Source organism: Macrobrachium nipponense, chromosome 13 (assembly GCF_015104395.2).
Source record: "Macrobrachium nipponense isolate FS-2020 chromosome 13, ASM1510439v2, whole genome shotgun sequence".
NCBI classification, from domain to species: domain Eukaryota; kingdom Metazoa; phylum Arthropoda; class Malacostraca; order Decapoda; family Palaemonidae; genus Macrobrachium; species Macrobrachium nipponense.
The window spans coordinates 799,711-827,257 of NC_087206.1; the positions used below are offsets into that span (position 1 = coordinate 799,711).

Sequence of the window (27,547 nt, forward strand, 5' to 3'; positions counted from 1 at the left end):
ATATATATTTATTATTTATTTGGAGTATAACTTAATCACTTTACATATATATTATATATATATATATATATATATTATATATATATATATATATATATATTATATATAAAAGTGATTAAGTTATACTCATAAATATATATATATATATATATATATATATATATATTATATATATATATATATATATATAATCAAAACATCTATTATATATATGTAGTTATTTATTTATTTACATATTTTTTATTTATTTATTTCTTTATTTATTTGTTGTTTATTCATCTACTGCCATCCTTTAACCCTGGGATACCCATTCATCTTGGGCCGAGTCCTCTCCCTCAGCCCCGAGGATCCGCGGAGGATCGAAGAAAGCGCTCTTAATCCTCTCTCCGACGAAGGCCACGGCTGCCAGGCCGTATCCCATGACGACGATGAAGAGGACGCCTGCAGCTGCACCAGGGTGATCGCCCCGGGGCCCCCCGCTCCCCCCGTGTCGTCTGACCTGACCTTGTCGACCTCGTCCTTCGTCCACTTCCGGACGAGTCCAGCTGAGGTCATCCTGACGAGGCTGTTGTGGAAGGCGATGTGTTTATTGTCTGTGTTTAAAAACTCTCTATCTATCTGTCTATTTGTATATATCATATATATATATATATATTATATATATATATATATATATATGATATATACAAGGTGTCCATAAAGTTCCAGTATTATTACAACTATTTCTAGCTCAGAATGGTACTGGGACTTTATGGACACCCTGTATATAGGTAAATATATACATAAATAGGTGATATATAATACAATATTATATATGTATATAGTATATGTGTATGTATGTATATCAGTATAATATATGTATATGATATATATATCAATTTAATAATACTATATATATATATATATATATATTATATATATATATATATATATATTATATATATGTATTTGTGTGCATGTATCCTAACTATCCTTACCGACATAAACGATTTTTCTCGTAATATTCATACGTTTTACTGTCATGAAATTCGTTTTATTCAAACCTCATGCTGCTGAAATTGAGACTCTGTTAGCATTTTGGGGGCCAAAAAATAACACTCTTCATTAGTTGCACAAATGACACATAATAATGCCAAACAATTCTGGAATATATTTTCTACTGTAATCTGAGTACTAACTTTGACTTAATTACATTCAAACGCCTTACTGGTTCCTTCTAATCTAAAATCTATACTCGGTTTTTTTCCATCTGTCCACCCGCCTGTGGTGTTTGCGTATGGTAACACTGCGTCCCGGGCTTTAGATAGTTACATTCAACTTACATTCAACAATAATAATATCCTATTTCGAATATTAACGGTATAATTCGCATACAGAAAATTATTAAAACACTTTTCAGTTGCAAATGTACACCCAGATATCCTTTTATTTACATAAAACTTAGACAAAGCGTAACTATTTAAAGTCCGGGACGCAGTGTTACCATACGCGACCACCACAGGCGGATGGACAGAATGAAAAAAAAACGAGTATAGTTACTTTACTTTAACAGCAGACTCACGACTTCAGAGCAAAATTGCACGATGGGCTAATCACCGAAAAAATGGCTCTAGCGTGACTTGACCATCCCGGCCACTTACAAGGTATCGAATAGTGTCTTGTAGGGTGAGCCACTGGTGCAGGCGATGCTGTAACTCTGAGGATAGAAGGTGTTCCTGCCGAAGTAATATTTGTGAAGGCCCCTTCGTTTGGCCCTGATCAGGGCCCCCAGGTAGGCGTTCATGTAGACGTACTTCCCCGTCAGTACCTGTAGGCGAGGGAGTTTTTTCTATTTTTAATTTTTTTTTTTTTTCTTTTTTGGTGGGAGAGTGTATTGAAGAGAAGACTAGTTGCAGTTTTTTTTATATTATAATAAAAATCTATTTTACTTCATACCAAAATGATTCAATTGTTTTTTTGCGCATTTTTCATTTATAATTCAGCACGTGATTTATTTTACAATTAAAGCATTACAAAAATTAGTTGCAGGAGGCTTCTGTATATGATGATCTACGTTACTTCATACCAAAATGATTTAATTGTTATTTCATGCATTTTTTAATTTGTAATTCAGCGCATGATTAATTTTACAATTAAGCAGTTCAGGAAGATCAGCAAACTGCAACACTTGATTTATGCACAAAAACAGGAGGAGGGGAGAGAGAGAGATTTTATAGAGGCATAGACATAAATGCAGTCAGTTGAGGATGATCAGCAAAGTGAAACGCTTGATTCGAACACAACAGCAGGAAGAGAGAGAGAGAGAGAGAGGGTGGGGGAGGGATGCATAGACATAATGACTCATAATTCTTTATTCTCAGACCTTCGCAACTCCTTCGTCCCAGCTGTAAACGAAACCATCTTTCTTATCGAATCTGTCCCAGATCTCCTTGTAAATTCCGCTCGTGGCCAACTGTTGGGTAAACGAACAATTCACTGTAAGAATTACAAGTTGCACAGAATAGGAAAGGGATTGTAGAATGTAGAGGTAATAACTTTCAGTACAGTTAATTTAAACCTTGAGAACTGATCTTCTGATTCATACTGAAAGTACGGAGATGGTAGAAGAAAATGAAAAGTAAATGATAACTTTTTTTTCTTTAAATCTCTCTGAGTTTAATTTAGTTTTGGGAAATTTCAGTTAATGTTCGTTTAAAAGCACAGTAGCTAACCTTAAATTTTCGTGAGAAAAATGCAATAAAGAAATCAGTCCTTAACGGTGACATCAAATAAGAATTCGTCGCTTAAAAAAAATGGGAAAAAATTCTTAATTTTTCAAAAAATTATCCAAAAGTGTGACCGCGACATCAATATGAATTCGTGCTTTAAAAAATCTTAATTTCTCATCTAATTATGCATAAGTCTGATGAGACATCATATAATGCTTCGTTGCTTTAAAGAAAATATAAAAATTCTTAATTTTTCAACTAAATATCCATAAGTCTGACATCGACAAAAAAAAAATAAAATAAATAAAACAGGGCGTGATCCGACCTCAAGCTTATTCGGGGCTCATGCTGTTGTTTCACCAACGAAAATTAAAACAAATACTCTATATTTTATTAGAAATAATTGTTCTGTAATGTTTAACATGCACATTGTTTACTTTTTACGTTTTCATTCTAATAAATAAACCATAAATATCCTCTCCTAAAGTTCCTGTATCTTTAACTCAACGCGAAACACCTTTTCCGGACTTTTTTTTTTTTTAGGCTTTTCCATATGGCTTTCCTAATGCCACCCCCTCCCCCCACCCCTCTTCCCCTAGCAACAACAACAAAGTAGTTTGTAGGCTTACCCCCCGAGTAAGCAAAAAAAAAAAAAAAATAATGGCGATAACTCACGCTGAAGATGAATTCGTTGCTTGTCCCAAAGACGACGCTCGGTTTAAAACCGTCTTTGTCGATGGCGACCAGGAGATCTGTCAGGGAATCGATTGGTTTCTCGTAGGACGGGATAGCCAGGACGGCTGTGAGCGTCCCTGCGTACAGGGCTGTGGACGAAGGTTACGAAAAGGAGTGAGTCACTTGTTTAAGATTATAATCATAAGTATAGAAGGATATCTTGCTCCATCATACGGCATTTCACCACATTATACCCTCTCTCTCTCTCTCTCTCTCTCTCTCTCTCTCTCCTCTCTCTCTCTCTCTCCAAGCAGCAATTACCCTTTTATATAATAGGGAGATATTATATAAAATATTAGAGAAAATAGTGGATAAATATATACCGAAGAAGAAAAGTAAGCATCAGTCATGCATACCAAGAGACAGAAGGATCTTGTTCCAGAAAATCAGAAAGTGGAAAAAAGGTCTTGCAAAAGAAAAAAATGCATGGAAAGTTATAGAACTAAAAAGTAAGATAGAAAATGCAGAACAAAAGATTATACAATCAAAAGAGAATGAAAAAGGGACTTGGAAGAAAAAACCCTATTAAATATCAAGGAAAACCCCAAACTGTTATACACATACGCGAAGAAGATGAATAAAAGAAGAATAGAAATAGTCCCTCTAAGAATTGAAGGGAGATTAACCAATGAAAAAAAGGAAATTTGCAACATATTGGCAGAACGATATAAGAGAGAATTCACCCCTAGAATAGATAATGAAGATAATGATATAGAAATAAGGGATGAAAATAGTGAATATTTAGCTGACATAGATATTAATGAAGCTGATATTGTGCAGGCTATTAATGAAATTAAAAATGGAGCTGCAGCAGGGCCTGATGGAGTTCCTGCTATTTTGTTAAAGAAAGTAGTTCATTCTATCGCAAAGCCACTTGCAATATTATTAAGACAAAGTGTAGATACAGGCAAGATTTATGATGAGCACAAATTAGCATATATTACCCCTACTTTCAAAAGTGGATCAAGACTAGAGGCAAGTAATTATAGGCCTGTGAGTCTAACATCACATATTATGAAAGTGTATGAAAGGGTAATGAAGAAAAATATTATGAAACATTTAATAAAAAATAATTTGTTTAATATAGGACAACATGGTTTCGTACCCGGAATAAGTACACAAACCCAACTGTTAGTCCACCGAGAGAACATATTCAAAAATATGAAAAGCGGAAATGAAACAGATGTGGTTTATCTAGACTTTGCAAAAGCTTTTGACAAGGTAGACCATAATATATTAGCGAAGAAAATTAGAAAACACAATATCGTGGATAAAGTAGGAAGATGGTTAAAAGAATTTTTACACAACAGAAAACAGATAGTTATTGCAAACGACGAGAAATCGGATGAAGCCAAGGTAATATCCGGTGTGCCACAAGCTACGGTGTTAGCTGCAATACTGTTTGTTATTATGATTGAAGACATAGACAGTAATGTTAAGGATTCGGTAGTGAGTAGTTTCGCAGATGACACAAGAATAAGTAGAGAAATTACTTGTGATGAAGATAGGAACGCTCTACAAAGAGACCTTAACAAAGTATATGATTGGGCAGAGGTAAATAGGATGGTATTTAACTCTGATAAATTTGAATCAATAAATTATGGAGACAGAGAAGGAAAGCTATATGCATATAGGGGACCTAATAATGAGACAATCACAATTAAGGAAGCAGTTAAAGACCTTGGTGTGATGATGAATAGGAACATGTTATGCAATGATCACATAGCAATTCTATTGGCAAAATGTAAAGCAAAAATGAGAATGTTGTTACGGCACTTCAAAACAAGAAAAGCTGAACACATGATTATGCTTTATAAAACATATGTTCGTAGTCCACTTGAATATTGCAATATGATATGGTACCCACACTATCAAAAGGATATTGCACAAATAGAGAGTGTACAAAGGTCCTTTACAGCTATAATAGAAGAAGTTAAGGACCTTGACTACTGGGAAAGACTACAATCCTTAAAATTATATAGTCTAGAAAGGAGAAAAGAACGCTACATGATAATTCAGGCATGGAAACAGATAGAAGGAATAGCAGAAAACATCATGGAACTAAAAATATCAGAAAGAGCAAGCAGAGGTAGATTAATAGTGCCCAAAACTATACCAGGAAAAATAAGGAAAGCACACAGGACATTAATCCACTACGCACCAGCATCGATAATGCAGCGTCTATTCAATGCGTTGCCAGCTCATCTGAGGAATATATCAGGAGTGAGCGTAGATGTGTTTAAGAATAAGCTCGACAAATATCTAAACTGCATCCCAGACCATCCAAGATTGGAAGATGCAAAATATACCGGAAGATGTAATAGCAACTCTCTGGTAGACATTAGAGGTGCCTCACACTGAGGGACCTGGGGCAACCCGAACGAACTGTAAGGTCTGTAAGGTAAGGTCTTTCTCTCTCTCTCTCTCTCCTCTCTCTCTCCAAGCAGCAATTACCCTTTTTTCGCTCTCTCTCTCTCTCTCTCTCTCTCTCTCCAAGCAGCAATTGCCCTTTTCTCTCTCTCTCTTTCTCTCTCTCTCTCCATCTTCAAGCAGCAATTAGCCCATGCCCTCCCTTCCTGCAAGCAGCAAATGCCAAATACCTCTTCTTCAAGTACCAAGTGCCCTCATACCCTCTCTGCAAGCAGTATCAACCACCCGAGGCTCTACCTCCAATCTCTCTTTTCTACGCATGCGCAGTCCAGAATGTATGCCAATCCTCACCGTAAATGATGAAGCAGAAGAAGAACCACATGAGAAGGAGACTTCGCTGGCACCACCCTAGGGGATCGAGAGAGCACCCCTGGATTACCAGGGACCTGTAGCTCTGGAAGGCCAACTCGGACACGGAGTGTAGCTGACTCGGGTCGTAGTGGTGGTAGATGCTGCGGATTCGAGTGGCTCCCGAGATGATCGGTCCCATGATCAAAGTCGTGACGAAGATCAGGAGCCACACCTGCGGTAGGTGGTGGGTTGAAGGTTGTTGAGGGTACTTGTCGTCAAAAGTGATTGGGAGTTTTGTGAATGTAAATGGTGGACGTTAAGCTCATTTGAGCATTTGTCGAGCACGAGCTGTTATGAACTGTCTCGAAATACCTTATCATTCTTCTCCAAATGACAGATCGCGGTGCTTTGAGATCGAAAGCAAATATAAAGATGAAAAATATTGCGAATTTAAAGTTGTGAAATAAAAAAAAATATAATTACATCTTTTCATCGGCTTAACAATGATAGAAAAGTAAAGCCAAAAAATGGAGGTGAAATTTTGTGAACTTTTAAAGATTTTGGAATTAGAGCATAAAAAAGAAGACAATATTTAAACTTTTTGATCGGATTAATAAAGATATTCTTAGTTCATCGAGAGAAAATTTAAAAAGATGGTGATTTATTTGTTTTTAAGAATTCATCGAATATGATAAAATCAGTTATTCGACGTTCTAATTAAACTATGAAGAATGTATAAGTATTAATGATTCGGTGCTTTTATGAATCTACTACAAATAGGGAGATAATCATTGGATATGTTAAACTAGTGGACACTGAAACATAACATAAAGAACCTAGTGCAGTGGTTTCCAACCTTTTCTAATTCTCGCCCCCCTTCATTGAATGGCATATTTTCTGCGCCCCCAACCCCTCCCTTTTCTTAAATACTGTAATTTACCGGCATAGTCGACACATGTCAATAATTCACAATATTATACATGTATATATATTTATTCATTAATATAGATTTTGAAATAGTTTATATATTTAGACGACTAAATTTCATATTTATATCTGAAATATTTTCTCAGTATTTTGAAATTCTGAATTCCATCATATTCAATAGTTTTCAGATATAATTATTCCCTTCATCAAGCATTGGCGACCCCCTGACAGCCCTTCGAGCTCCCCGAAGGGGGGCGCGTCCCACAGCTTGGAAACCACTGACCTAGTGCTTAGATTGAACAATCTGACATTCAGGAAATGTCGCTAAATCAGAATCATCACCAAGTACCTATTATTTCTCTAGCATGCTTTCCCTTCAACTCTCGCTATTCATATTCCCCTACCTCCCCTGTAAAAGGCGAGAAGACGGCGAAAGCTTTATTCTTTTCGGCTGGGGCTCTGGACAACATAGCCGTTGACTCTAGGAAATAAGGCAGAGTGAAGTCGATGATTCTTTCTCGCGGAGCTGAAATGAAACTTTAGTCAGAGATCGAGATTTACAGGGGAAAAAAAATTAAGTAGATCTTAGAGTAACCAGACCACTGAGCTGATTAACAGCTCTCCTAGGGCTGGCCCGAAGGATTAGATATTTTTTTACGTAGCTAGGAACCAATAGGTCACCTAGCAACGGGACGTACAGCTTATTGTGGGATCCGAACCTTATTATATTGAGAAATAAATTTCTATCACCAGAAATAAATTCCTCTGATTCGCCGCTGGCCGAGCCGAGAATAGAACTTCGGACCACCGGATTGGTGGCCGAGTGCGAAAACCACTCGTCCAACTAGGAACTTAAGACTTATCGGAACTGCAAAGTTACTTGGCTGGTTTAGATTTCCGGCCTTATGACAGCGTGGTGCCTTGCTCCCTGGTGGCTAGTGAGTGGTGTTAAGGCGTTGAAAGGAATGGGGAGTCTGTTGTGGACCTCTGAACCAGGACAGACCAACGGAAAGGAAGTTACAGTGTCTCAGGTGTAAATACTGAATATAAAATAAATTCAACGAAACATGACGTTGGGGACAAGTCTGATGGTCTATAAGCAAGAGCCCGTGCTGGCATAAGGCCAGCTTAATCTCAAACAACTGATGGACAGTGCAACTAGAAATGAATGGGAGGTCTGTTGTGGACCCCTGAAGTAGGACAAACCAATGATATAGATGGAGTTACAGAGTGTCTCAGTTGTGAATAATGCACGTGAAACCAATGTATTGCAACCTTGCATAAGGGACATGTCTACTGGACAATGTAACAAGGTAGACATTCTCTTATAACATCATAAATTTCAGATTCTATACTCCAAGAAAAAGTGAGTTTGTTATGTTTAATATTCTATTCAGAAGGGTCCACATTTTAAGTGCGTATGATCAAGTGAACTTTCCTTTATGGGATTAGCATATGTGGAAAAGGGAAGATGTATGATAATAATACTTAAAAAGGAAGAAGATAACCATATTAAGCAGAGCACAACAGACCAGACAAGTGGAGGAGGATTCAAAAAGGTCACTGCTTTCAATAACTATTCTGACATGAGATGACAGTGATCTCAGTAATTATAACATTTTTCCTAATATGCACAGATTTCCCTCAAAGTCAAATCACTTCACCCTGTGGCTATGGAGATAATGAAAGAGCGGCGGATTTAAGAGGGGTGCCCATGGCTACGTCCACCCACCCACCCAACAATGGATATGAATAATATAAAATTGTTTTCTTTCAATAAATCATTATGTAGTAAAAAAAAATTTGCTTAGTTGATTATTTTTTCAACAATAACATCAACAACTGGGTGTGTATATGTATGTATGTATATATATATATATATATATATATATATATATATATATATATATATATATATATATATATGATTATATATATATATATAGAGAGAGAGAGAGAGAGAGAGAGAGAGAGAGAGAGAGAGAATATTTCAGAGACTGCTGTCTCTCAGGTAGATGAATACCACGGGAAAATGATAGGCAGAAATCCAAGCGCTTTCGTCTTTACTAAGACATTGTTAAGGAACGAATGACATACAGTTGGAAAGAAAGTTATCAGGTAAACAAAACGATCAAGAATACCAAATGGTTAATTGTCAAAAGGGTAAAAATGTCTTAGTAAAGACGAAAGCGTAAGGACTTCTGCCAATCATTTTCCGTGGTATTCGCTTATTTAATGAAGTCACGTGCATCTCCTGTGATTTTTTTAAATATATATATATATATATATATATATATATATATATATATGCGTGCATACATATACAAATATTGATATATATATATATATATGTATATATATAATATATATATATATATGCATAATCCTAATTGCTACCAACCAGTGAAATATTTCTAGTTCCAGGACATTTACCACAGTATTGTTCTGAATCATTATATTCACTTCCTTAATATACAAGTAATTCCCTCGCACGAAAATTCAACTCCCTTCAACCTGTGGCTATGAAAAAAATTGAAAGAAATGAAACATTGACGATGAAATTGATCTAAAAGTCATTATTAATCTTTTGCTTAATACGAAAATACGGTTTCATTTCTGGACAGACGAATATCGTTATACCTGTGATCGTAATTTCGTTGATTGCAAAGTGAGCCTTCCCGTTTGGACTTTGCCTATCATGCCCGTGAAGGTTCCGTTGGGCATCTCGCCGCCCCACTGCCCGTCTTCCGTTAGCACCAGGCTGGTACCTGAAAAAAGCTGGCGGGTATTGACTGTATGCATGTAGTATGGATGTAATATGTATGCATAGATATAAAAGCCTAGAATGCCGCATCGGCCGGCCGGACATACGTCATCAGGTCCGCCATCTTGCGCGGTAATTCAACAATGCAGCAGTCTGCAGTGTATGACGTTTTTTTCGCCACTATACGCTTAATATTGCACGGAATTTTCTTGTCTGGTGGTTCGTTACAAAGCTTACATATTTCCCTATAAGGATGCTAATAAAATAAAGTTGTTCCTTATTGTTTGAAAGTTAACTTGCAATGACTTTGTTTTAGCAGGTAGGGGAAGGGGGCTAGTTGTACACAAATGTTAATATTTACCCATAACTATTGCTGAAAACAATAATTTGTTTGAAATGCTGTGATAAGACAGATTACTAAAGTAGGCCTACCAGCTATGGAATCTGTGCAACTTAAGTAAAATCTTTGTTTCTCGAAGTGCTCTGTTAAAAAAATCCCCCAATATAATTTTTTGGGCACAGGCCTACAAGTTTAAGTCATAAAAAACTGTAGGGTTGAGCCTAAAATAAACTACAGTAGGCCCTAGCATAACTAGGATTTCTGTGTTATCTAGCCTTTGCATCTCTGCCTGCTCCTCCTTTGAGCCGGGGGGGGGGGGGGGGGGGGGGGGGGGGGGCTGGGGGGGGGGGGGGGGGGGGGGGGGGGGGGGGGGGGGGGGGGGGGGGGGGGGGGGGGGGGGGGGGGGGGGGGGGGGGGGGGGGGGGGGGGGGGGGGGGGGGGGGGGGGGGGGGGGTGGGGGGGGGGGGGGGGGGGGGGGGGGGTTCTTCTTTCCAATCTTTTGAACGGGATGCTCCTCAGTGAATTCTGACCTCTAGGCCTGGCTTTGGAAAATTTAGGGGGGATCAAGAGACTTTGTCTAGTGGCAAAAGTGACCTATCTCTAGACCTAATTTTATATGGTGAAATAATTATATAGAACTTCAAAATTTTTTCACAAAACTACCTTTAATTTGCTCAAGACTAGGATATATCATTATGGCAGCATTAACAGTTCAATATAGCTCATCTCTAGACCTGTGTTGTCAAGGACCCAAATTATTATACCTTATTTGGGATAAGGGCCTGGGCCATCTCTATACTTCTACCCTTCCAGGAAGGAAGACCACCATCTCTAGACCAAAATTGCCAAAATGAGCCAATCCTGACGAGCAACCCTGTATACCCGGTCATAGTACCCCCCCCCCCCCCACACACACACACACACACACACACCCGCCCCCACCGAGCCTTTCAGCCTAGGCCACAATCATAAGGCCAGTCTAGCTGTTCATTGGTTTGGTCACGCATGTATATTTAAAAGCTCTGGTGGTGGCCTTATGGGTCATTAAGCCTATACTTTGAAGTAACAACTCTCAAAATGTTTTTGCACAGTGATTTATTTTCATGATATTTGTTCTTACATTGAATGTATATATAACATTTATTGTACATCTGTGCATTATTTATAATATTCCCAGCAGTTTAAACAAGTTTTTTTTTTCATTGCTGTTTCCAACAGTTTAATGATACTACATTGTAATGATAATCAATATACATTGATATGAAATTAGCAGGCTATATCAAAACATCAACAAAACTCATTATGTGCCTTGCTTGGCCATTTAGTTCTTATTACAAGGACCAGATTAACACTAATAGTTACATAGCTATAATGCAGTGAAAGGAAATCTAGAAAACATCAAATTATTGTGTCCAACATACACGATTTACCCTATTGACCTAATGGCCCTAAAACAATATTGTTTTAACCATTTTTTTGCGTAGGCTGTCTTATCACAGCATTTCAAATTATTGTTTACAGCAATAGTTATGGGTAAATATTAACATTTGTGTACAACTAGCCCCCTTCCCCCTACCTGCTAAAACAAAGTCATTGCAAGTTAACTTTCAAACAATAAGGAACAACTTTATTTTATTAGATCCTTGTAGAAAATTATGTAAGGCTTTTGTAACGAGCCATCAGACAAGAAAATCCGTGCAATATTAAGCGAATAGTGGCGAAAAAAACGTCATATACTGCAGCCTGCTGCATTGTTTGAATTACCGCGCCAAGATGGCGGGCCGATGACGTGCGCCAGCCTATTCAGCTAGCGGCCGATGCGGCATCTAGGCTTTTATATCTGTGTGTATGTATGTATGTATGTGTATGTATATATATATTATATATATATCTATATATATATATATATGTATATGTATATATATAAAATTTCATATACGCTATATATATTATATATATCTATATATATATATATACATATATGTATATTATATATATACATATAGTATATATATATATATATATATATATATATATTATATATATCTATATATATATATATATATTATTTAAAGGAGAAAGCTCTAGAGAAATGAAAATGAAGTGACCAGTTACCGCCAAATTCATACTTTAACTAGTCTTGAGAGAGAGAGAGAGAGAGAGAGAGAGAGAGAAAACGTTTTTTCAAAACTCACGTAAAATTGAGAAGTGCCCCCAACGTATTAAGCACATTAAAATCGATGCCCGAGTCGGGGAGCACCGCGCCATCGGGCATGACATTGACCTTGAAAAAGGGGGAGTTGTCAATGACGGCGGACTTCATGACGCGCCCTCCGAAGTCCTTGTAGACTTCCTTCGTCGGGCGGTACAGAGGCTGGCTCAAGACGGACGAGGTCTTCCTGCCGGGGGCGCCCTGTGGATTCCACCTCCAGGAGCCGATCTCGGCGAAGCTGGTAATAATATAGGCGGGTGTAATTGTGCGGAACTCTGTGTAGAATAGTATATAAGCGTTGCATACACAGATATTTGTATAAACGTATAAAAAACGCCTTAGGACATTAACAAGTTTTCTGTATATATATATATATATATATATATATATATATATATATATATATACGTATATATATATATATATATATATATATATATGATATATATATATATATATATATGTATGTGTGTGAGGGGGGGGTTTGTAGTTGTGGGTGTAGATTACGTGTGAATTATCTTTTAACTTTGCTTATTGGGAATCTATTCTGATTGCAAAGCATTTATTACATTCTTGCAAACTGAACTTCAGAATGACAGCAAATACTATATAACCGGCCGGTTTACCACACCACACACACCCCCACACAAAAAAAAAGAATATAACTTACACGATTTTATCATCCTTATTAACGTAGGAAACCGAAAACTGGTACCTGGATCTTTTTCCCAAAAACTGCCGTGGTTATCTGAAGAAAAATATAAAAATAATTTTTACATTAGTCATTTATTTAAAATTTTGCTACATAATTTTTTTTAACGAGAATTAAAAACCTCCCGATCTCACTTTCCACAAAGATTATGTTTCTGAAAATTATTTGGAGCTAAAATTAAATATACCCGAAAGTAGTATAATTTATTGAACCATTATAGAATAATAATGATAGAGATAATACCATCTGTTCGTTTATATATATATATATATATATATATATATATATATATATATATATACAAATATATATGTAAGTAATATATATATATATATATATATATATATATATATATATATATATATACATATATACAGAGGAAAAACAACAATGATAACTACAAATTTCTCTCTCTCTCTCTCTCTCTCTCTCACCTGGGTGCCTTCCTTAATGACACCGGCAATGTCTGTGGCAATGTTGTCTTGCAATATAACAAACCAATGGACGGTTGGCGTCTGCAGGTACATTTCTGTTATCTTAAAAAAAGAGAAATAAAGAATCACTATTCTGAAAATATATAATGTCTGCGTACGTATGTACCATACTGCGTATAGCTGTTTACATAATTTAGATGTATGTGTATGTGTAGTCAGTTATATTAGTTATCGTTTGCAAGGCAAGTTCATAGCTTTCTAAGAAAGTACAGAGTATATGAATAATAGCAAAGTGCGATGATTGTTCTGGTATCATCATCGCTAGATTGAATTATCATCTTTCCCTATTTACGTCTACAAAATTTTAACGTTGTACATTTTCCATTTATAACAATATTTTTCATGACTAGATACTATTCACTTCCTTTAATTTGACAATACATATCACCCTTAGCTTTATTTCATATCGTAATTGTGGCTATTAAACCCCTTTTTTCATGTGGCGGTAAATATCCTCAGCCGACATCACTGACCCTAATCGTGATTGGTGGAGCTCTCATACTCAGCGCAACCATTGGCTAGAACGATATCAGCGGCGGATATTTACCGCCAACTCCGGAAAAATCAGGCCAGAATTCATTTGATCGTCTGGGGGATATATATCTCTCATTTGAATGTTATTTTTTGATATGGAGTCACAGAGAACGTGGTCATCGTTCTTACCTTGCGAAATAACTCTAGCGTTGCCTTCGACGAGCAAATGACGAGTATATTCCTAAGGTTTCCCGTATGGTAGAACCCACTAATCATTTGTCGCAAGGCGATTAGGCCTGCGTCATATTCGAACACGGTTACGTCTCCATAAGCTTGCATCTTTCTTATAATCGGATCTGAAATGTCTAAGGAAAAAAGGAATTTCTTACAACATAAAATAGATAATGTTCAAAGAAACCTCATAACCACATGAGTCAATAAAATGGGAAAGTAAATCCGGAGGATCGTGCAGGTCATCGAAAGCTTTCTGCTTCATATTTTAAATAACGAAATCAAGCAGACAATGCTATTGTGGATTTACTTTTCCATAGATAATATTATAAGTAGAGTAATTAGCGATCTCGGGGAAAAATAAATTTCGATGACATTATTATTATTATAGTTATTATTATTATTATTGAATGTTAGAGCTACATCAGCTTCATTCAGTTTAGGTAAGGTTTCCTCTATCTTTCTAGTAACTGAAAACTATATAAATTGAATGCAGCTGTAACATTGAACACTATTGGACGAAAGGTCTACTACCTACGTATTATTATTATTATTATTATTATTATTATTATTATTATTATTATTATTATTATTATTATTATTATTATTATTATTATTATTATTAATCAGAACATCAACCCTATCCATGGGACCACTGACTTAGAATTCAAGTAACGGAACGTAACAGGAAATACAGAAAGAAGAGATTAGTTATTAGAAAAGAAAGAAAAATAATCAATAAATGAATAGAGATAAAAATTCAAGTGAAAAGAAACTTGTTAAAATATGAAATGGAAAATACTTCTAAGTAGAGGAATTAGCGATCTTGGGTAAAAATGAATTTTGATGGTAAATATTTAGGTAAAAAGAAATTTGTCACAATAGAAAATAGATAGCATTTCTTAGAGGAATCAGCGATCTTAGGTAAAAATAAAGTTTGATGACGTGATAGAGGTAAATGGAGAGTGAATTACTTAATGATGAAAAGTGAATGGATAAGGTTTAAAACGTTTGTAATGGGTAATAGTTGGGTACAGTAAAGCGTCTTATGGTCGATATATTCTGTTATTTTGAGATTTTCCTCATCATAATATTCAGATGAAAGATGCAAAACCAATTGAAGCAAATACCCTACAGAAGCCAATACATGATGGTTCATGACCCGAGTCCATTACGTGGATTTATTCATGAAAATAGGCAAAATTATCTCTGATGAGAGTCTGTATACCAGATTACCAGATCCACGTCGATGGCAACTGTCATCATTTTTACGACTTTTCAGTTTGCAATTACTTGAAATTATTCATTAACTTTTAAGACTTCGGTCAGTTTTATAATTGTGCAGAAACTGTTTATAGCAAAATTTGACATAACATCTTGTCATTGGCTACGTACTCGTAATGCAACCATATTGTCATGTTTTCATTTTATCGTTCGATAAATAAAAGATGGTAGTATTATTCATCGAAGTCCATTAATTGATTGAAAAAAGACATTCAATTATCTCGTGCTATTCATCTAAATTCATTGATTGGTTTTAAAAAAACGTTCAATTACCCCGTTTTATTTATCTAAATCCATTGATTGCTTAAAAATAAATACTCAATCATCTCGTGTTAATCATCGAAATTCATTGATTAAAACAAACATTCAATTATCTCGTATTATTCATTGACTGGTTAAAAGAAACATTCAATTATATCGTGTTATTCACTGAAATTCATTGATTGATAAAAAATAAACATTTAATTATCTCGTGTTATTCATCGGAATTCATTGATTTATTTAAAAAAAACATTCAATTATCTCGTGTTATACATCGGAATTCATTGATTGATTAAAAAAACATTCAATTATCTCGTATTATTCATTAACTGGTTAAAATAAAAATTCAATTATCTCGTGTTAATCATCGAAATTCGTTGATTAAAACAAGCATTCAATTATCTAGTATTTTTCATTTACTGGTTAAAATAAACATTCAATTATCTCGTGTTATTCATCGGAATTCATTGATTAATTGAAAAACATTCAGTTATCTCGTTTTATTCATCGGAATTCATTGATTAATTGAAAAACATTCAATTATCTCGTTTTATTCATCGAAATTCATTGATTAATTGAAAAATATTCAATTATCTAGTGTTATTCATCGGAATTCATTGATTAATTAAAAAACATTCAATTATCTCGTATTATTCATTGACTGGTTAAAATAAACATTCAATTATCTCGTGTTATTCATCGAAATTCATTGATCGATTAAAAAATAAACATTCAGTTGTCTCGTGTTATTCATCGAAATTCATTGATTAATTTAAAAAAAGAAACATTCAATTATCTGCAAGTCCATAGCAAACACAATACGAAAGATTTGCTAACACTCGTGAATTAACGATATCTAGTCGTTCACGAATCGTAAGGCTTTATTGCTTGAATAAAAGTATAAAAATCATAAATCGGCTCAAGGTCCTGAAAAAAAAAACCCAAATTTGGTAAAAAGAAAAAAAGAAAAAAAAATACTCAATTGTATCCCGTACCGTTATTACAGAAATAAATCGCGAAAGGTATTTATTCTCGAATGCAAACTCCTAATTCGTTATCATCAAAGTCATTGACTATAAAAAAAACTACATCCCATTCATAATTATATAATTAGTTTTGGTTTTTTCTTCAACGAAAAATCTCTACCAAGTATCTTAGATTCCAAGAAAAATTGCCTCCCCAAAACTGTTATTAATATATACATTTTTAACTACATTTTCAACGAAGAAATCTCTACCAAATAATAAATAACTGTTATTAATAACGTTACGTAGAGCTTGTATCATGACAGAACCTGTTATGTTAAATAACAGATCGCCATTCATAAATTTGCTACATAAAGGTTTACTATATTACGGCGAACCGTAATATAGTAATCGATTTTCTTCTCTTGATGTGGATCTGTCAACGCAAGCGCTGTTATCATATCAATTTGTGACAAGAAAGTAAGTTTTTAAAAAAGACGGATTTCTCCACGCGCAGTAAAATGGAAATAAAAAACAGTTGGTTACTAAATTAAAATGCAGGAAAAAAAACGGAAAAAAATTCATAAAATTATAAAAAAAAATGGTCGCTAAATTAAAATGCAAGGAAAAATCGAAAAAAATAAGATAAAATAGTAAAATACAGAAAGGCATAGTCACGCGTAATCAGTCGCTAAATTAAAATGCAGGGAAAAACGAAAAATTAAGATCAAATAGTGAAAGGACAGATAGGTTTCGTCACGCGCGTAATCAGTCGCTAAATTAAAATACAGGGAAAAGACGGAAAAGTAAGATCAAATGGTAAAATATACAGATAGGTATCGTCACGCGTAATCAGTCGCTAATTTAAAACGCAGGGAAAAACGAAAAAGTAAGGTAAAATGGTAAAAAACAGACAGGCTTCGTCCCTCGCACTCAGTCGCTAATTTAAAATGCAGGGAAAAAATGGAAGTACTATTATGCTGAATGATATTTACGCTCAAAGTAAATGAGACTTAATGAACGCGTGTTTTGAGGCGCTAATTTAAAAAAAAAATCAAATAAAATTGATAACTCAATATCACAGAACGGACAGAAAATAAATCTTTAAAGAAATATTCCTAATTATCTGTATTGAAATCTGTCAGAAACACTTTAAACGTCTCTAGAGAACTAAACCACTGAGATAATAATAATAATAATAATAATAATAATAATAATAATAATAATAATAATAATAATAATAATAATAATAATAATAATAATAATAATAATAATAATAAAGTATTCGAAAGTCTTTGGTTTAATCTCTTACAAATAACAAAATTCAGTTATATAACTATACAGCAGTTTGACCACGGTATTGTAAATCTCTTAGCAATAATAATAATAATAATAATAATAGTAATAATAATAATAATAATAATAATAATAATAATAATAATAATAATAGTAATAATAGAAAGCTCTACAGAAACATCACGGAATAATATGAACTCTGGAGAGCTGCTGCACTAATTTATCTATAGCAACAAAGAAACTCATTCGAAGGTTGTTTGAGAGAATTAAAAAAAAAAAAATTAAATTCCCGTCCATATCTAAATCGACTCACCATCGATCCCTCGGTCGTGGACGAGATAGAAGTGGTGACCGGTCATTTTCTCCAGCATGAATCCCACGAGGCCGAGCAGGGATTCTCTTCGCCCGTTCTCCAGCTCAGCATCCCTTTGGGAGCCAAAAAAAAGTGCCGAAAAAAAATAAAGATGATAAAACCGTCAATATAATTTGGTTCACAAAGTTATGAGCGGGGTAGACATAAATATCTGGTGTGATGTTTAGATGAAGGTCGGTTTCATGTCGATGTAATATATTTTTTGAAGGTTTGAAACTAGTCGCATTTTCTAGGCTAAAAATATATAAAATTTGCGAGCATTAATACTCAATTTGATTTCATTTATATTAAAAATGTAATGGCAACAGCTCTCAATAAAATAAAATAAATAAAAGTTAAAATTCAACAGCACCTTCAAAGCCAAACAAATTACAAGTACAGGACTTCACTAAAATCTTAGAAACACTTACCTATACAAAAGAAAGAGAAAGACTAACAAAAATAAGTAAAAACAGTGAGGCAAACGAGCTACCCAAACTACGCTATGAACAATTTTACAGAGGACGTTTGGGTGTTTATTTTATTGAGAGCTGTTGCCATTACATTTTTTATATAAATTAAATCGAATTGAGTATTAATGTTCGCAAATTTTATATATTTTTAGCCGTGAAAATGCTATGAGGATGCCTTTCCCTACTACTTCCTTCGGGATATTTCTTCTTTGAGCTCCAGTTCTGGCCCTTATGTGTATAGATATATATATATATATATATATATATATATATATATATATATATATATATATATATATATATGTGTGTGTGTGTGTGTGTGTGTGAGTGTGTGTGTGTATGTATGTATATATATATATATATATATATATATATATATATATATATATATATATATATGCAAACCAAGGTCTACAGTCTAGTCCTTGATACGAACTATCTTACCCAAGGTCCACTACGTACTATGTCAGTGAGTTTGCCATAACTAACGTTCATTCATTCATATGTGCTTTCGTTAACTGACTCATCAAAAGCCGTAAGCGAAGGTCCTTCAGCCTAATTCACGAGGCTATATAAAAACGCAAGAATATAATTACAGGGAGATAGCATTGGAAAAGCATAAACGAACCCCAGTTTGTCTCGCGCCCGATGGCAATGATGAAGAGAGTTGCCAGTTTCTCAATAGAAAGACGTGCCGTAACCGCTCTGCTGCTAAACAGTACGGGAACACTTCGCGTGCTGTTTTCCGACGTTTAACAACTTTATCGGTATAATTGATGACGGATGGGCGACAAGCGAATGAGTTGCCACAAGCAGAGGGGAATTCGTATTGACTAGATGGAAATTATTCACAAGGAACTGCCAGCGAGTCCAAGAGGCGAAAGAATTGACTTTAATTTCTTATAGCAAAAGACCCTTTATTTTCTTTTCTTTTTTTACGTATTTTCACGTACGTATACAAGTAGATATACATGCGCGTGTGCGTGTAATATGATGAGAAATCATTCTAGTGGGTGTATGTATGGTTGTTTATCATCTCTCTCTCTCTCTCTCTCTCTCTCTCAGACACGCATACAAACACCCAAGTAACACGCATATTTTCACTCTCTCTCTATCTCTCTCTTTACGCAATAATATACTTACATTAATACACTTAAGCAAGAATATATAAGCATTCTATAAAATAAACTATGCTAAGAAATAGTAGCCTGAATTACACAAAATCAGGCATAAGAGTTACGAAGGCAACTATTCTTCACTTGAATTGAAAGTCCCACGAAAAATTACTTGAAATGTTAACAGTATAAGTCATGATTTCACGGATTTTAATATGGAAAATTATCAGAAATTTGCCTCGTAAGGAGTTGGTGCCATCAGTGCAGCTCACGTGGTGCACTGCTAGCACAACTCATTGGCGTTTAGCGGTCCACCCTCAGATCTTAACAGCTATTAGGCTAGAGGGCTGCAAATTGGTATGTTGATCGTCCACCCTCCAATCATCAAACATACCAAATTGCAGCCCTCTAGCATCAGTAATTTTTATTTTATTTAAGGTTAAATCTAGTCGTGATCGTTCGGCTGGCACCGCTATAGGTGCCAATAACATTGGCCACCACCGGGCCTTGGCCGAGAGTTTCATACAGCATTATACGCTGTGCAGAAAACCCCATTATTTGTTTACCCTTCGACTCCAAATCCATCCTGACTGAGAAGAGAAATCACCTAATATGAGCTTCAATGTAAGCTCAATTCACCAATTTACCAAATCACATGTAATGATCTGGTATTTAGTGGCTCTCGTAATGGCCAATGCTCATAATAACATGGCATTCTTCAACGATCGTTTGCGTCAAGTGTGCGTGATTGTATGATTAGCCCTCTTAGCTAATAACACTTTTCAAAAGCGTCAAGCGTTGCACTAATTAACAAATAGTCATCCGGTGAAGAAAGAGTAATGTACATAATTCACTTCCGTGTAAAATTATGAAACTCACACAGGCAACTGAAGCGATGTTTTCTTACTAGAAGATATTACGATCAACTGGAAGTGAATGAAATGAAACTGTATTGAGGAAATGCATGAGCATATATAAAAAAATCTAATAAGAAAATAAGTATATTGATAAAACAGAAGGGTTTCGCAGCTTTTAAATTCACGTTTAACATTCTTACACCTGACAGAACGCAAACATTCTCTCTCTCTCTCTCTCTCTCTCTCTCTCTCTCTCTCTCTCTCTTCCATATCTCTTACTATCTAGAGAGCAAACATTCTCTCTCTCTACTCTCTCTCTCTCTCTCTCTCTCTCTCTCTCTCTCTCTCCATATATCTACTCATCTAAGAGAACAAGCATTCTCTCTCTCTCTCTCTCTCTCTCTCTCTCTCATTCGTCATACATTCTACTTATCTAAGAGATACAAGCATTCCTCTCTTCTCTCTTCTCGTCTCTCCTCATCTCTCCTCTCTCTCTCTCTCTCTCTCTATCATTCGCCATATATCTACTTATCTAAGAGAACAGCATGATACCAGTAACCTACCTCGAAGGATGCCGTTGCATAGCGGCATTGCGTAGAATGTCCAAGTCTCGACAGTCTACTATAGTCGGGGGCTTGATACATCCACTCGCTCTCTCCACCACATCTCTAGGGGAGCTCTGGCCTTCTTCCTTCCGGCTTAGAGAAAGCGTGACGATGTTCCCTTTCTTATGCACCAGGGTCCCGAAACCCGTTTCCGATAGCGTAGCTGGAAGGTAGTTGGCTCAACATTAAGATTTTTTCATCGCTGTTGTGTTTTTTTCGAAAACACGGGATAACTGTTATAGATTGCTTTTGTTGTCACGTATTAAAGAAAGCGTATATATCAGCTTAGAGAAACATAATACAAAATTGAAACAATTGAATTCAGCATGATCTCTTCAACTTGAAATTCATTTCTCGATATCATGTGGTTCGGATCCCACAATAAGCTGTAGGTCCCGTTGCTAGGTAACTAAATTGGCTCCTAGCCACGTAAAGATATCTAATCCTTCGGGCCAGCCCTAGGAGAGCTGTTAATCAGCTCAGTGGTCTGGTTAAACTAAGATATACTTAGCTTTTTTCTTCTTGGTTAATAATTTCACTTCTTTCAAAGCAAAATTCTAAGACCGATTTAACATTTTCTTTATGATACTATAAAACCCTTATCTCATAAAGAGTTTCATATTTAATCATATATCCCCCAATCCAAGTCACGTACCGCAACTTCAAACTAATTGTTAAGTCATTTCCCACTCGGCAGTTCGTATACATTATCTGTGTGTTTCCCAGTTACCCGAAACGCGACGTTCCTGTCATATCCAGTGAAGGAACTACAACATAACAATTACCCTCACCAACTACTCAAGTATTCATTTCGGCGAAAGGCGCTAATCGGAATTGCTTATACGGAAGATGCCTTAACGTCGCATGTGTTTGTATATATAAATGTGTATATATACATTAGGCACCTCTCATATAGGTCATATTATATATCTTTCATTCGTTATGGCAATACTTTATTATTCTCTCAGGAGCCATCAGGTTTTGACAGCACCAAGGACATTACCCCGTCCAGGTAAATTTACGCTTTGTCTATCCGTCCGCACCATTATCTACCCGCACATATTCTACCCGCCCTCAGATCTTAAAAACTACTGAGGCTAGAGGGCTGCAAATTGGTACGTTGATCATCCACCCCCCAACCATCAAACGTACCAAATTGCAGCCCTCTAACCATAGTAGTTTTTTCTTTATTCAAGGTTAACGTTAGCCGTGATAATGCTTCTGGCAAGGCGACAACACAGGCCACCACGGCCGGTTGAGAATTTCATGGGCCGTGGCTCATACAACATTATACCGAGACCACCGGAAGATAGAGCTATTTTCGATTGCCGCTGTACAGAAAACTCGATTGTGCCGAAGAAAAATCGTCGCGTTTTTATTACTTTTTTTTTTTTATTGAACGTCCATTTCAGAAAGAAGCATAATTCTTCTTATTCCAATGAAGAGAGGAACAGAGAGCAAAACTTTTGAAATTATATTATCACAAATTACTTTATCAGCATTGTTATTGTTATTACTAACTTATTCAGAAATTAAGGTGGTGATTTATACCGTCGTAAAACTTGGCTGGAAATATCTCTAGAGATTTGCTAAAGAAATGAAGATTATGCAAATTTGATTTTTGCTAAAACATTATTTATAACGTACATTCTCTTCTTTCTTCGTTATTAAAAGTTTGATATTATTATGAGTGTTTTATCGCATTTATTTATTTATTTATTTATTTATTTATTTATTTATTTATTTATTTATTTATTTATTTATTTATTTCATTTATTTATTTTTCATTTTTATTTTATTTTTTATTTTCTATTTTTTGTTTTTATTTTATGTATTTATTTATTTATTATTTTTATTTTGCTAAGCACACGAAGGTGTATCGACAGAATTTAGGTTAATCTTGAACATAACCCAATATCAGCAATTTACTTCAATTATCTCTCTTAATAATTTCATTTATGTTTGTAATACTTCGCCACACCAGCAGTGTTTGTGTCACTCAGCTATTTCCTTTAATAATCCACTTCTTGCCTTCAAATCCATAATTATTTAACGTAAATAATTCTACTCATAAACGACAATTCAACATCCTAAGCCCTCATCGTGTCAAGAAATTCCACGTGCATACTAATAAATCATAATGTATTCGGGTAATTTTATAATGATTATATACATCCGAAACAAAGAATGTCATTTTTAACCTCAAGGTTACTTATATATATATTCATGCATTCTTAAGAACATAACGCAATGCCAGGGTGGGAAGTTATATATTAAAATCCAAGAATTTCCTGTATTTCAAGAGCCCTGAATAGATCATAACACTGCATCAGTAACAAGAAAATAACTTCCGAGTACTTACACAGTATGAAGAGGCAGGCCAGAAACGAAGGCTGTATACCCATAGCGGATTCCGTTTGAACAGCAGAATATCTTCTTCTTCTTCTTCTTCTTCTTCTTCTTCTCTAGAAATGAAGTCGACTTGCTACAAAAGAAAGGATAAAAAACTAGCATTTCCTTATTAAGTTTACAAGAATCAGGTCTATTACTGGTATATACCACTTGTATTAACCAGTGAGATGCCATTTGTATAATAGATTTTGGAATCTGCCTCGGTAACATATAGTGTCGTCAGTTTTATTAGACTTACGAAATCTTTTTGAAAACAATTGATTGCTCTGGAATACAGGATTCAGCTTGATTAATGTTACCTTTTTGTATAAATCAGCTATTTTCATGTTTGTAGTTTATGTTCACTCAAAGTAGAATATCATAAGCATTGTAGTTATAGTCGGGTAGCGATAACTATTACTTAAATAAACATTAAACTCATTTTCAGTTCAGACTTACAGATAAAAAAAATTCGTATAATTTATTAAATCCTTCATTTTCTGAGTTTGAATTCATGTTATTTGCAAAGTAACTTTCCTAAATATGGCATTCACAGTCGCTTAGAGATAATCATAACTTAGATAACTATTAAACTCATTTGTAGTTCAGGAATGCAGAAAGAATCCGTATAATTTATCTTACTCATCGATTTCGTAAGTTTTGGAATTTTAATTCGTGTTCTTTGGATATAAACTTTTCTAAACGTGGTATTTGCAGTCGGCCAGCGATGTGATAATCATTGCTTAGATGGATATTAAACTCGTCTGCATTTAAGAATTACAAAAAAAAAAACAAACATGAAGTTTATTAATGTTAGATTCCACAATTCATGTACTTTCCCAAGCGTGGCATTTACGATCAGTTACAGGCAATCATTACTTAGATATACATTAAACTCATCTGTAGTTCAGACCTGCAGAAAGAATTCCGTATAATATATCACAGTCTTCGACTTCGAACAAAAGGCCGCTGTTTAGACGAATTTTCTTAGACCATTACTTAGATATACATTAAACTCATCTGTAGTTCAGACCTGCAGAAAGAATTCCGTATAATATATCACAGTCTTCGACTTCGAAACCAAAGGCGGCTGATTAGACGAATTCCCAGAACATTACTTAGATAAACATTGAACTCCTCTGTAGTTCAGACCTGCAGAATCAATTCCATATAATACATCACAGTCTTCGACTTCGAAACCAAAGGCGGCTGAGTAGACGACTTCTCAGAACGCGAAAGGACATTGACACTTCCAGATGCCCCAGACTTGCCAAGGCGATCTGTCAAGTGTCAAAAATACCCTTTGGGTATTCACAGTTTATCATCATCATCGTTTTTCCTGTCGTCTCCTATTTTTTTTTTTTTTTTTTGGGGGGGTTGGGGGTCGGGGGGCTGTGCGGAAGAACGAAATGGAAGCAAAAGGAATCAATACCTAATGAAATGGCAATGAGGGAGGGAAAGAGAGAAGAAAGGGACGTCCTCCATGAATGATGGTGATTACATAGCGTTCGAAGGGAAATTGCAAGAGAAGAAAGAGAGAGAAAAAAAAAATCGCCTAAAAACATCAGCAGAGGCGTAAAATGTATCTACGTAGATTAGAAGAGAAAGTGACTCACGGCAGATTCGATGCATCACCTGCAAAGCTATATTTCAAACGTCAGATCAATCAAGATTTAGCAAAACTAGTTCTATCTGCAAAGAGAGAATTCGCGGTTGGTTGGGAAAAAATAAAAAGCATTAGACGTTTGGCCAAAAAAAAAAAATTAAAATGAAAAAAAACTAGACGTTCATTTAAACAAAAAAAAGCTGGGCAGTGATATATTCGCCTGCAATAACCGCAGTGGACGTATTCCACACAGAAGGCAATTTATATATATATATATATATATATATATATATATATATATATATATATATATATATATATCATATATATGCTATATATATGTACCAAAAATGAGGATATTTTATTACCTTGTTTCAGGTGATTATTAAGATTATTAATCATATATATAAGTATATTATATATATATATATATGTGTGTGTGTGTGTGTGTGTGTGTGTATGTATGTATGTATATATGTGTGAGTTATATATATATAAACATCTATGTTTTTATACAATATAATCCCAGTCTTCCCATAAGCCACGCTTATAAATCCAAACCAACATTGCCAAACCAGTAGATATTTCTAATATATTTCTCTATATCTCTCTCTCCGAACGATTAAACTGCTACAAGGGGGGGGTGGGGGTTTAGGTTGCGGCAAGGGGGAAGGTTTACAAAAAAAAATAAATAAATAAATAAAAAAATAAATGACGAGCGGACATCCGAGATGGAAGAACTCGTGAATGAAATATGACGAGTCAAGTATCGTGTCCTACAACGAAGCGGAGGACGACCAGTTGAATATTATATTAATATTGAAATGATTCCGTTTGACCGTCCCAAGCCTTTTCCCCCGCTTTTGAAGACGTTTACAGCGGAACGAACCACTTTAGAAATGATATGAAGATCATGAATGTATGATATGTCAGAGTTGATTGTTGGCGCATGCACAAGGTCTGGATTTTTTTTTTTTTAGTGGCTTGGTAAGTTGAGTGGAGTTTTACTTTCTTTTATGGAAATGCCGACGGCAGTGGCAATTTGAAAGACAAAAAAGGGAAGTCAATAGATTAGGTACTAACCACGGAAGAATTTTAGAGAAATTTTCCCTTTATCAGAGAGAACTTTATTGGAATTTGTGATATATAATAAGAGTCAGTGTGACACTCTCACGTAGTTTTGGAATAAAACTTCACAGGCCAGATTTTTTTTTTTTTTTTTTAAATTTCTTCGATGTGGAGTCTATCGAATAGGTGATATCCAAAGAGGGCTATAACCATCTTGATCTTTTGGGGCGAATGATTCGACTATACCTAATATTTCCATATTCACTTCTCCAGGGAAATGATGTTAGGTATCCTTATAAGAGAACTTACAATCGCGTGTCGAAAAATGTATAATATATATGAATATGTAATATCAATTTCATTTTAGAATTTTATGTAACTATTTCCTAATCGCGAATATATGCATCAAATACTATAACAAATACAAAACTAAACAAAAGGCATATTCAAGTAGGCGCCAAGGAGGACCGCCATAGTTGGTAGCACCATTTGGCCCCCCCCCCCAAAACCCTCCCCTCCCTCACCCCTGCCCAGCCGTACCCCCACCACAGGAAAAAAAAAGTAGTATATGGCAAATTATGAATGACTTCTGAGAACTGGATATTATGACGGTTACGAATTTCCTCAATGGAATTATGAATCAGATACGTCATAAAAAAAGACGCGGCTTAATTTGCAAATCCTTTTGAATTACTTAACCAAACAAACGTCCCATCACGTGCGCTTCCAATGGGGGCTCGTTGTCGCCCACATGAATGCCTGCCTTTGTTTATATTCGTCATATTTGATGTGTGTCTTCGTGATTGTGAAAACACTCACAGAAATTTAAAAAAATATATTATCATATAATTATTTATCTGTCTGGTGCGTGTAATCCTGATTGAGAAAGTCTTCAGAATATATTGGAACGAAGTTAGTAGCTGAGATGGATGATAAAGTCTACAGGGAAAGATGAT

At 35.2% G+C, this 27,547-nt stretch overlaps 2 protein-coding genes across 2 annotated transcripts; both read right to left on the reverse strand.

Moving 5' to 3' along the window:
• Nucleotides 1-279: 279 nt before the first annotated feature.
• Nucleotides 280-9,893, reverse strand: LOC135225547 (glutamate receptor ionotropic, kainate 5-like). The gene is given in 8 exon segments (XM_064264817.1): nucleotides 280-565; nucleotides 1,641-1,807; nucleotides 2,363-2,452; nucleotides 3,384-3,532; nucleotides 6,165-6,396; nucleotides 7,496-7,617; nucleotides 9,732-9,776; nucleotides 9,779-9,893. Coding segments are annotated over 8 exon segments (1,206 nt in total).
• A 3,202-nt stretch (nucleotides 9,894-13,095) lies between these two features.
• Nucleotides 13,096-24,007, reverse strand: LOC135225548 (uncharacterized). Its single transcript, XM_064264818.1, has 6 exons — nucleotides 23,889-24,007; nucleotides 21,485-21,689; nucleotides 18,438-18,550; nucleotides 14,277-14,452; nucleotides 13,554-13,655; nucleotides 13,096-13,155 (listed from the first exon to the last, which is right to left on the reverse strand). The coding sequence occupies exons 1-6, from the start codon at nucleotides 23,929-23,931 to the stop codon at nucleotides 13,096-13,098; spliced, it is 699 nt and encodes a 232-aa protein (XP_064120888.1). The 5' UTR covers nucleotides 23,932-24,007.
• Nucleotides 24,008-27,547: the final 3,540 nt, after the last annotated feature.

What these genes read in the sequence shown, in the direction of transcription:
- LOC135225548 (XM_064264818.1), bottom strand. Translation starts at nt 23,931, where the DNA reads ATGGGTATACAGCCTTCGTTTCTGGCCTGCCTCTTCATACTGT. An exon ending in GGCCTGCCTCTTCATACTGT is followed by an intron (nt 21,690 to 23,888) that starts GTAAGTACTCGG and finishes ACTACCTTCCAG; the next exon opens with CTACGCTATCGGAAACGGGT. An exon ending in ATGCAACGGCATCCTTCGAG is followed by an intron (nt 18,551 to 21,484) that starts GTAGGTTACTGG and finishes TGGCTCCCAAAG; the next exon opens with GGATGCTGAGCTGGAGAACG.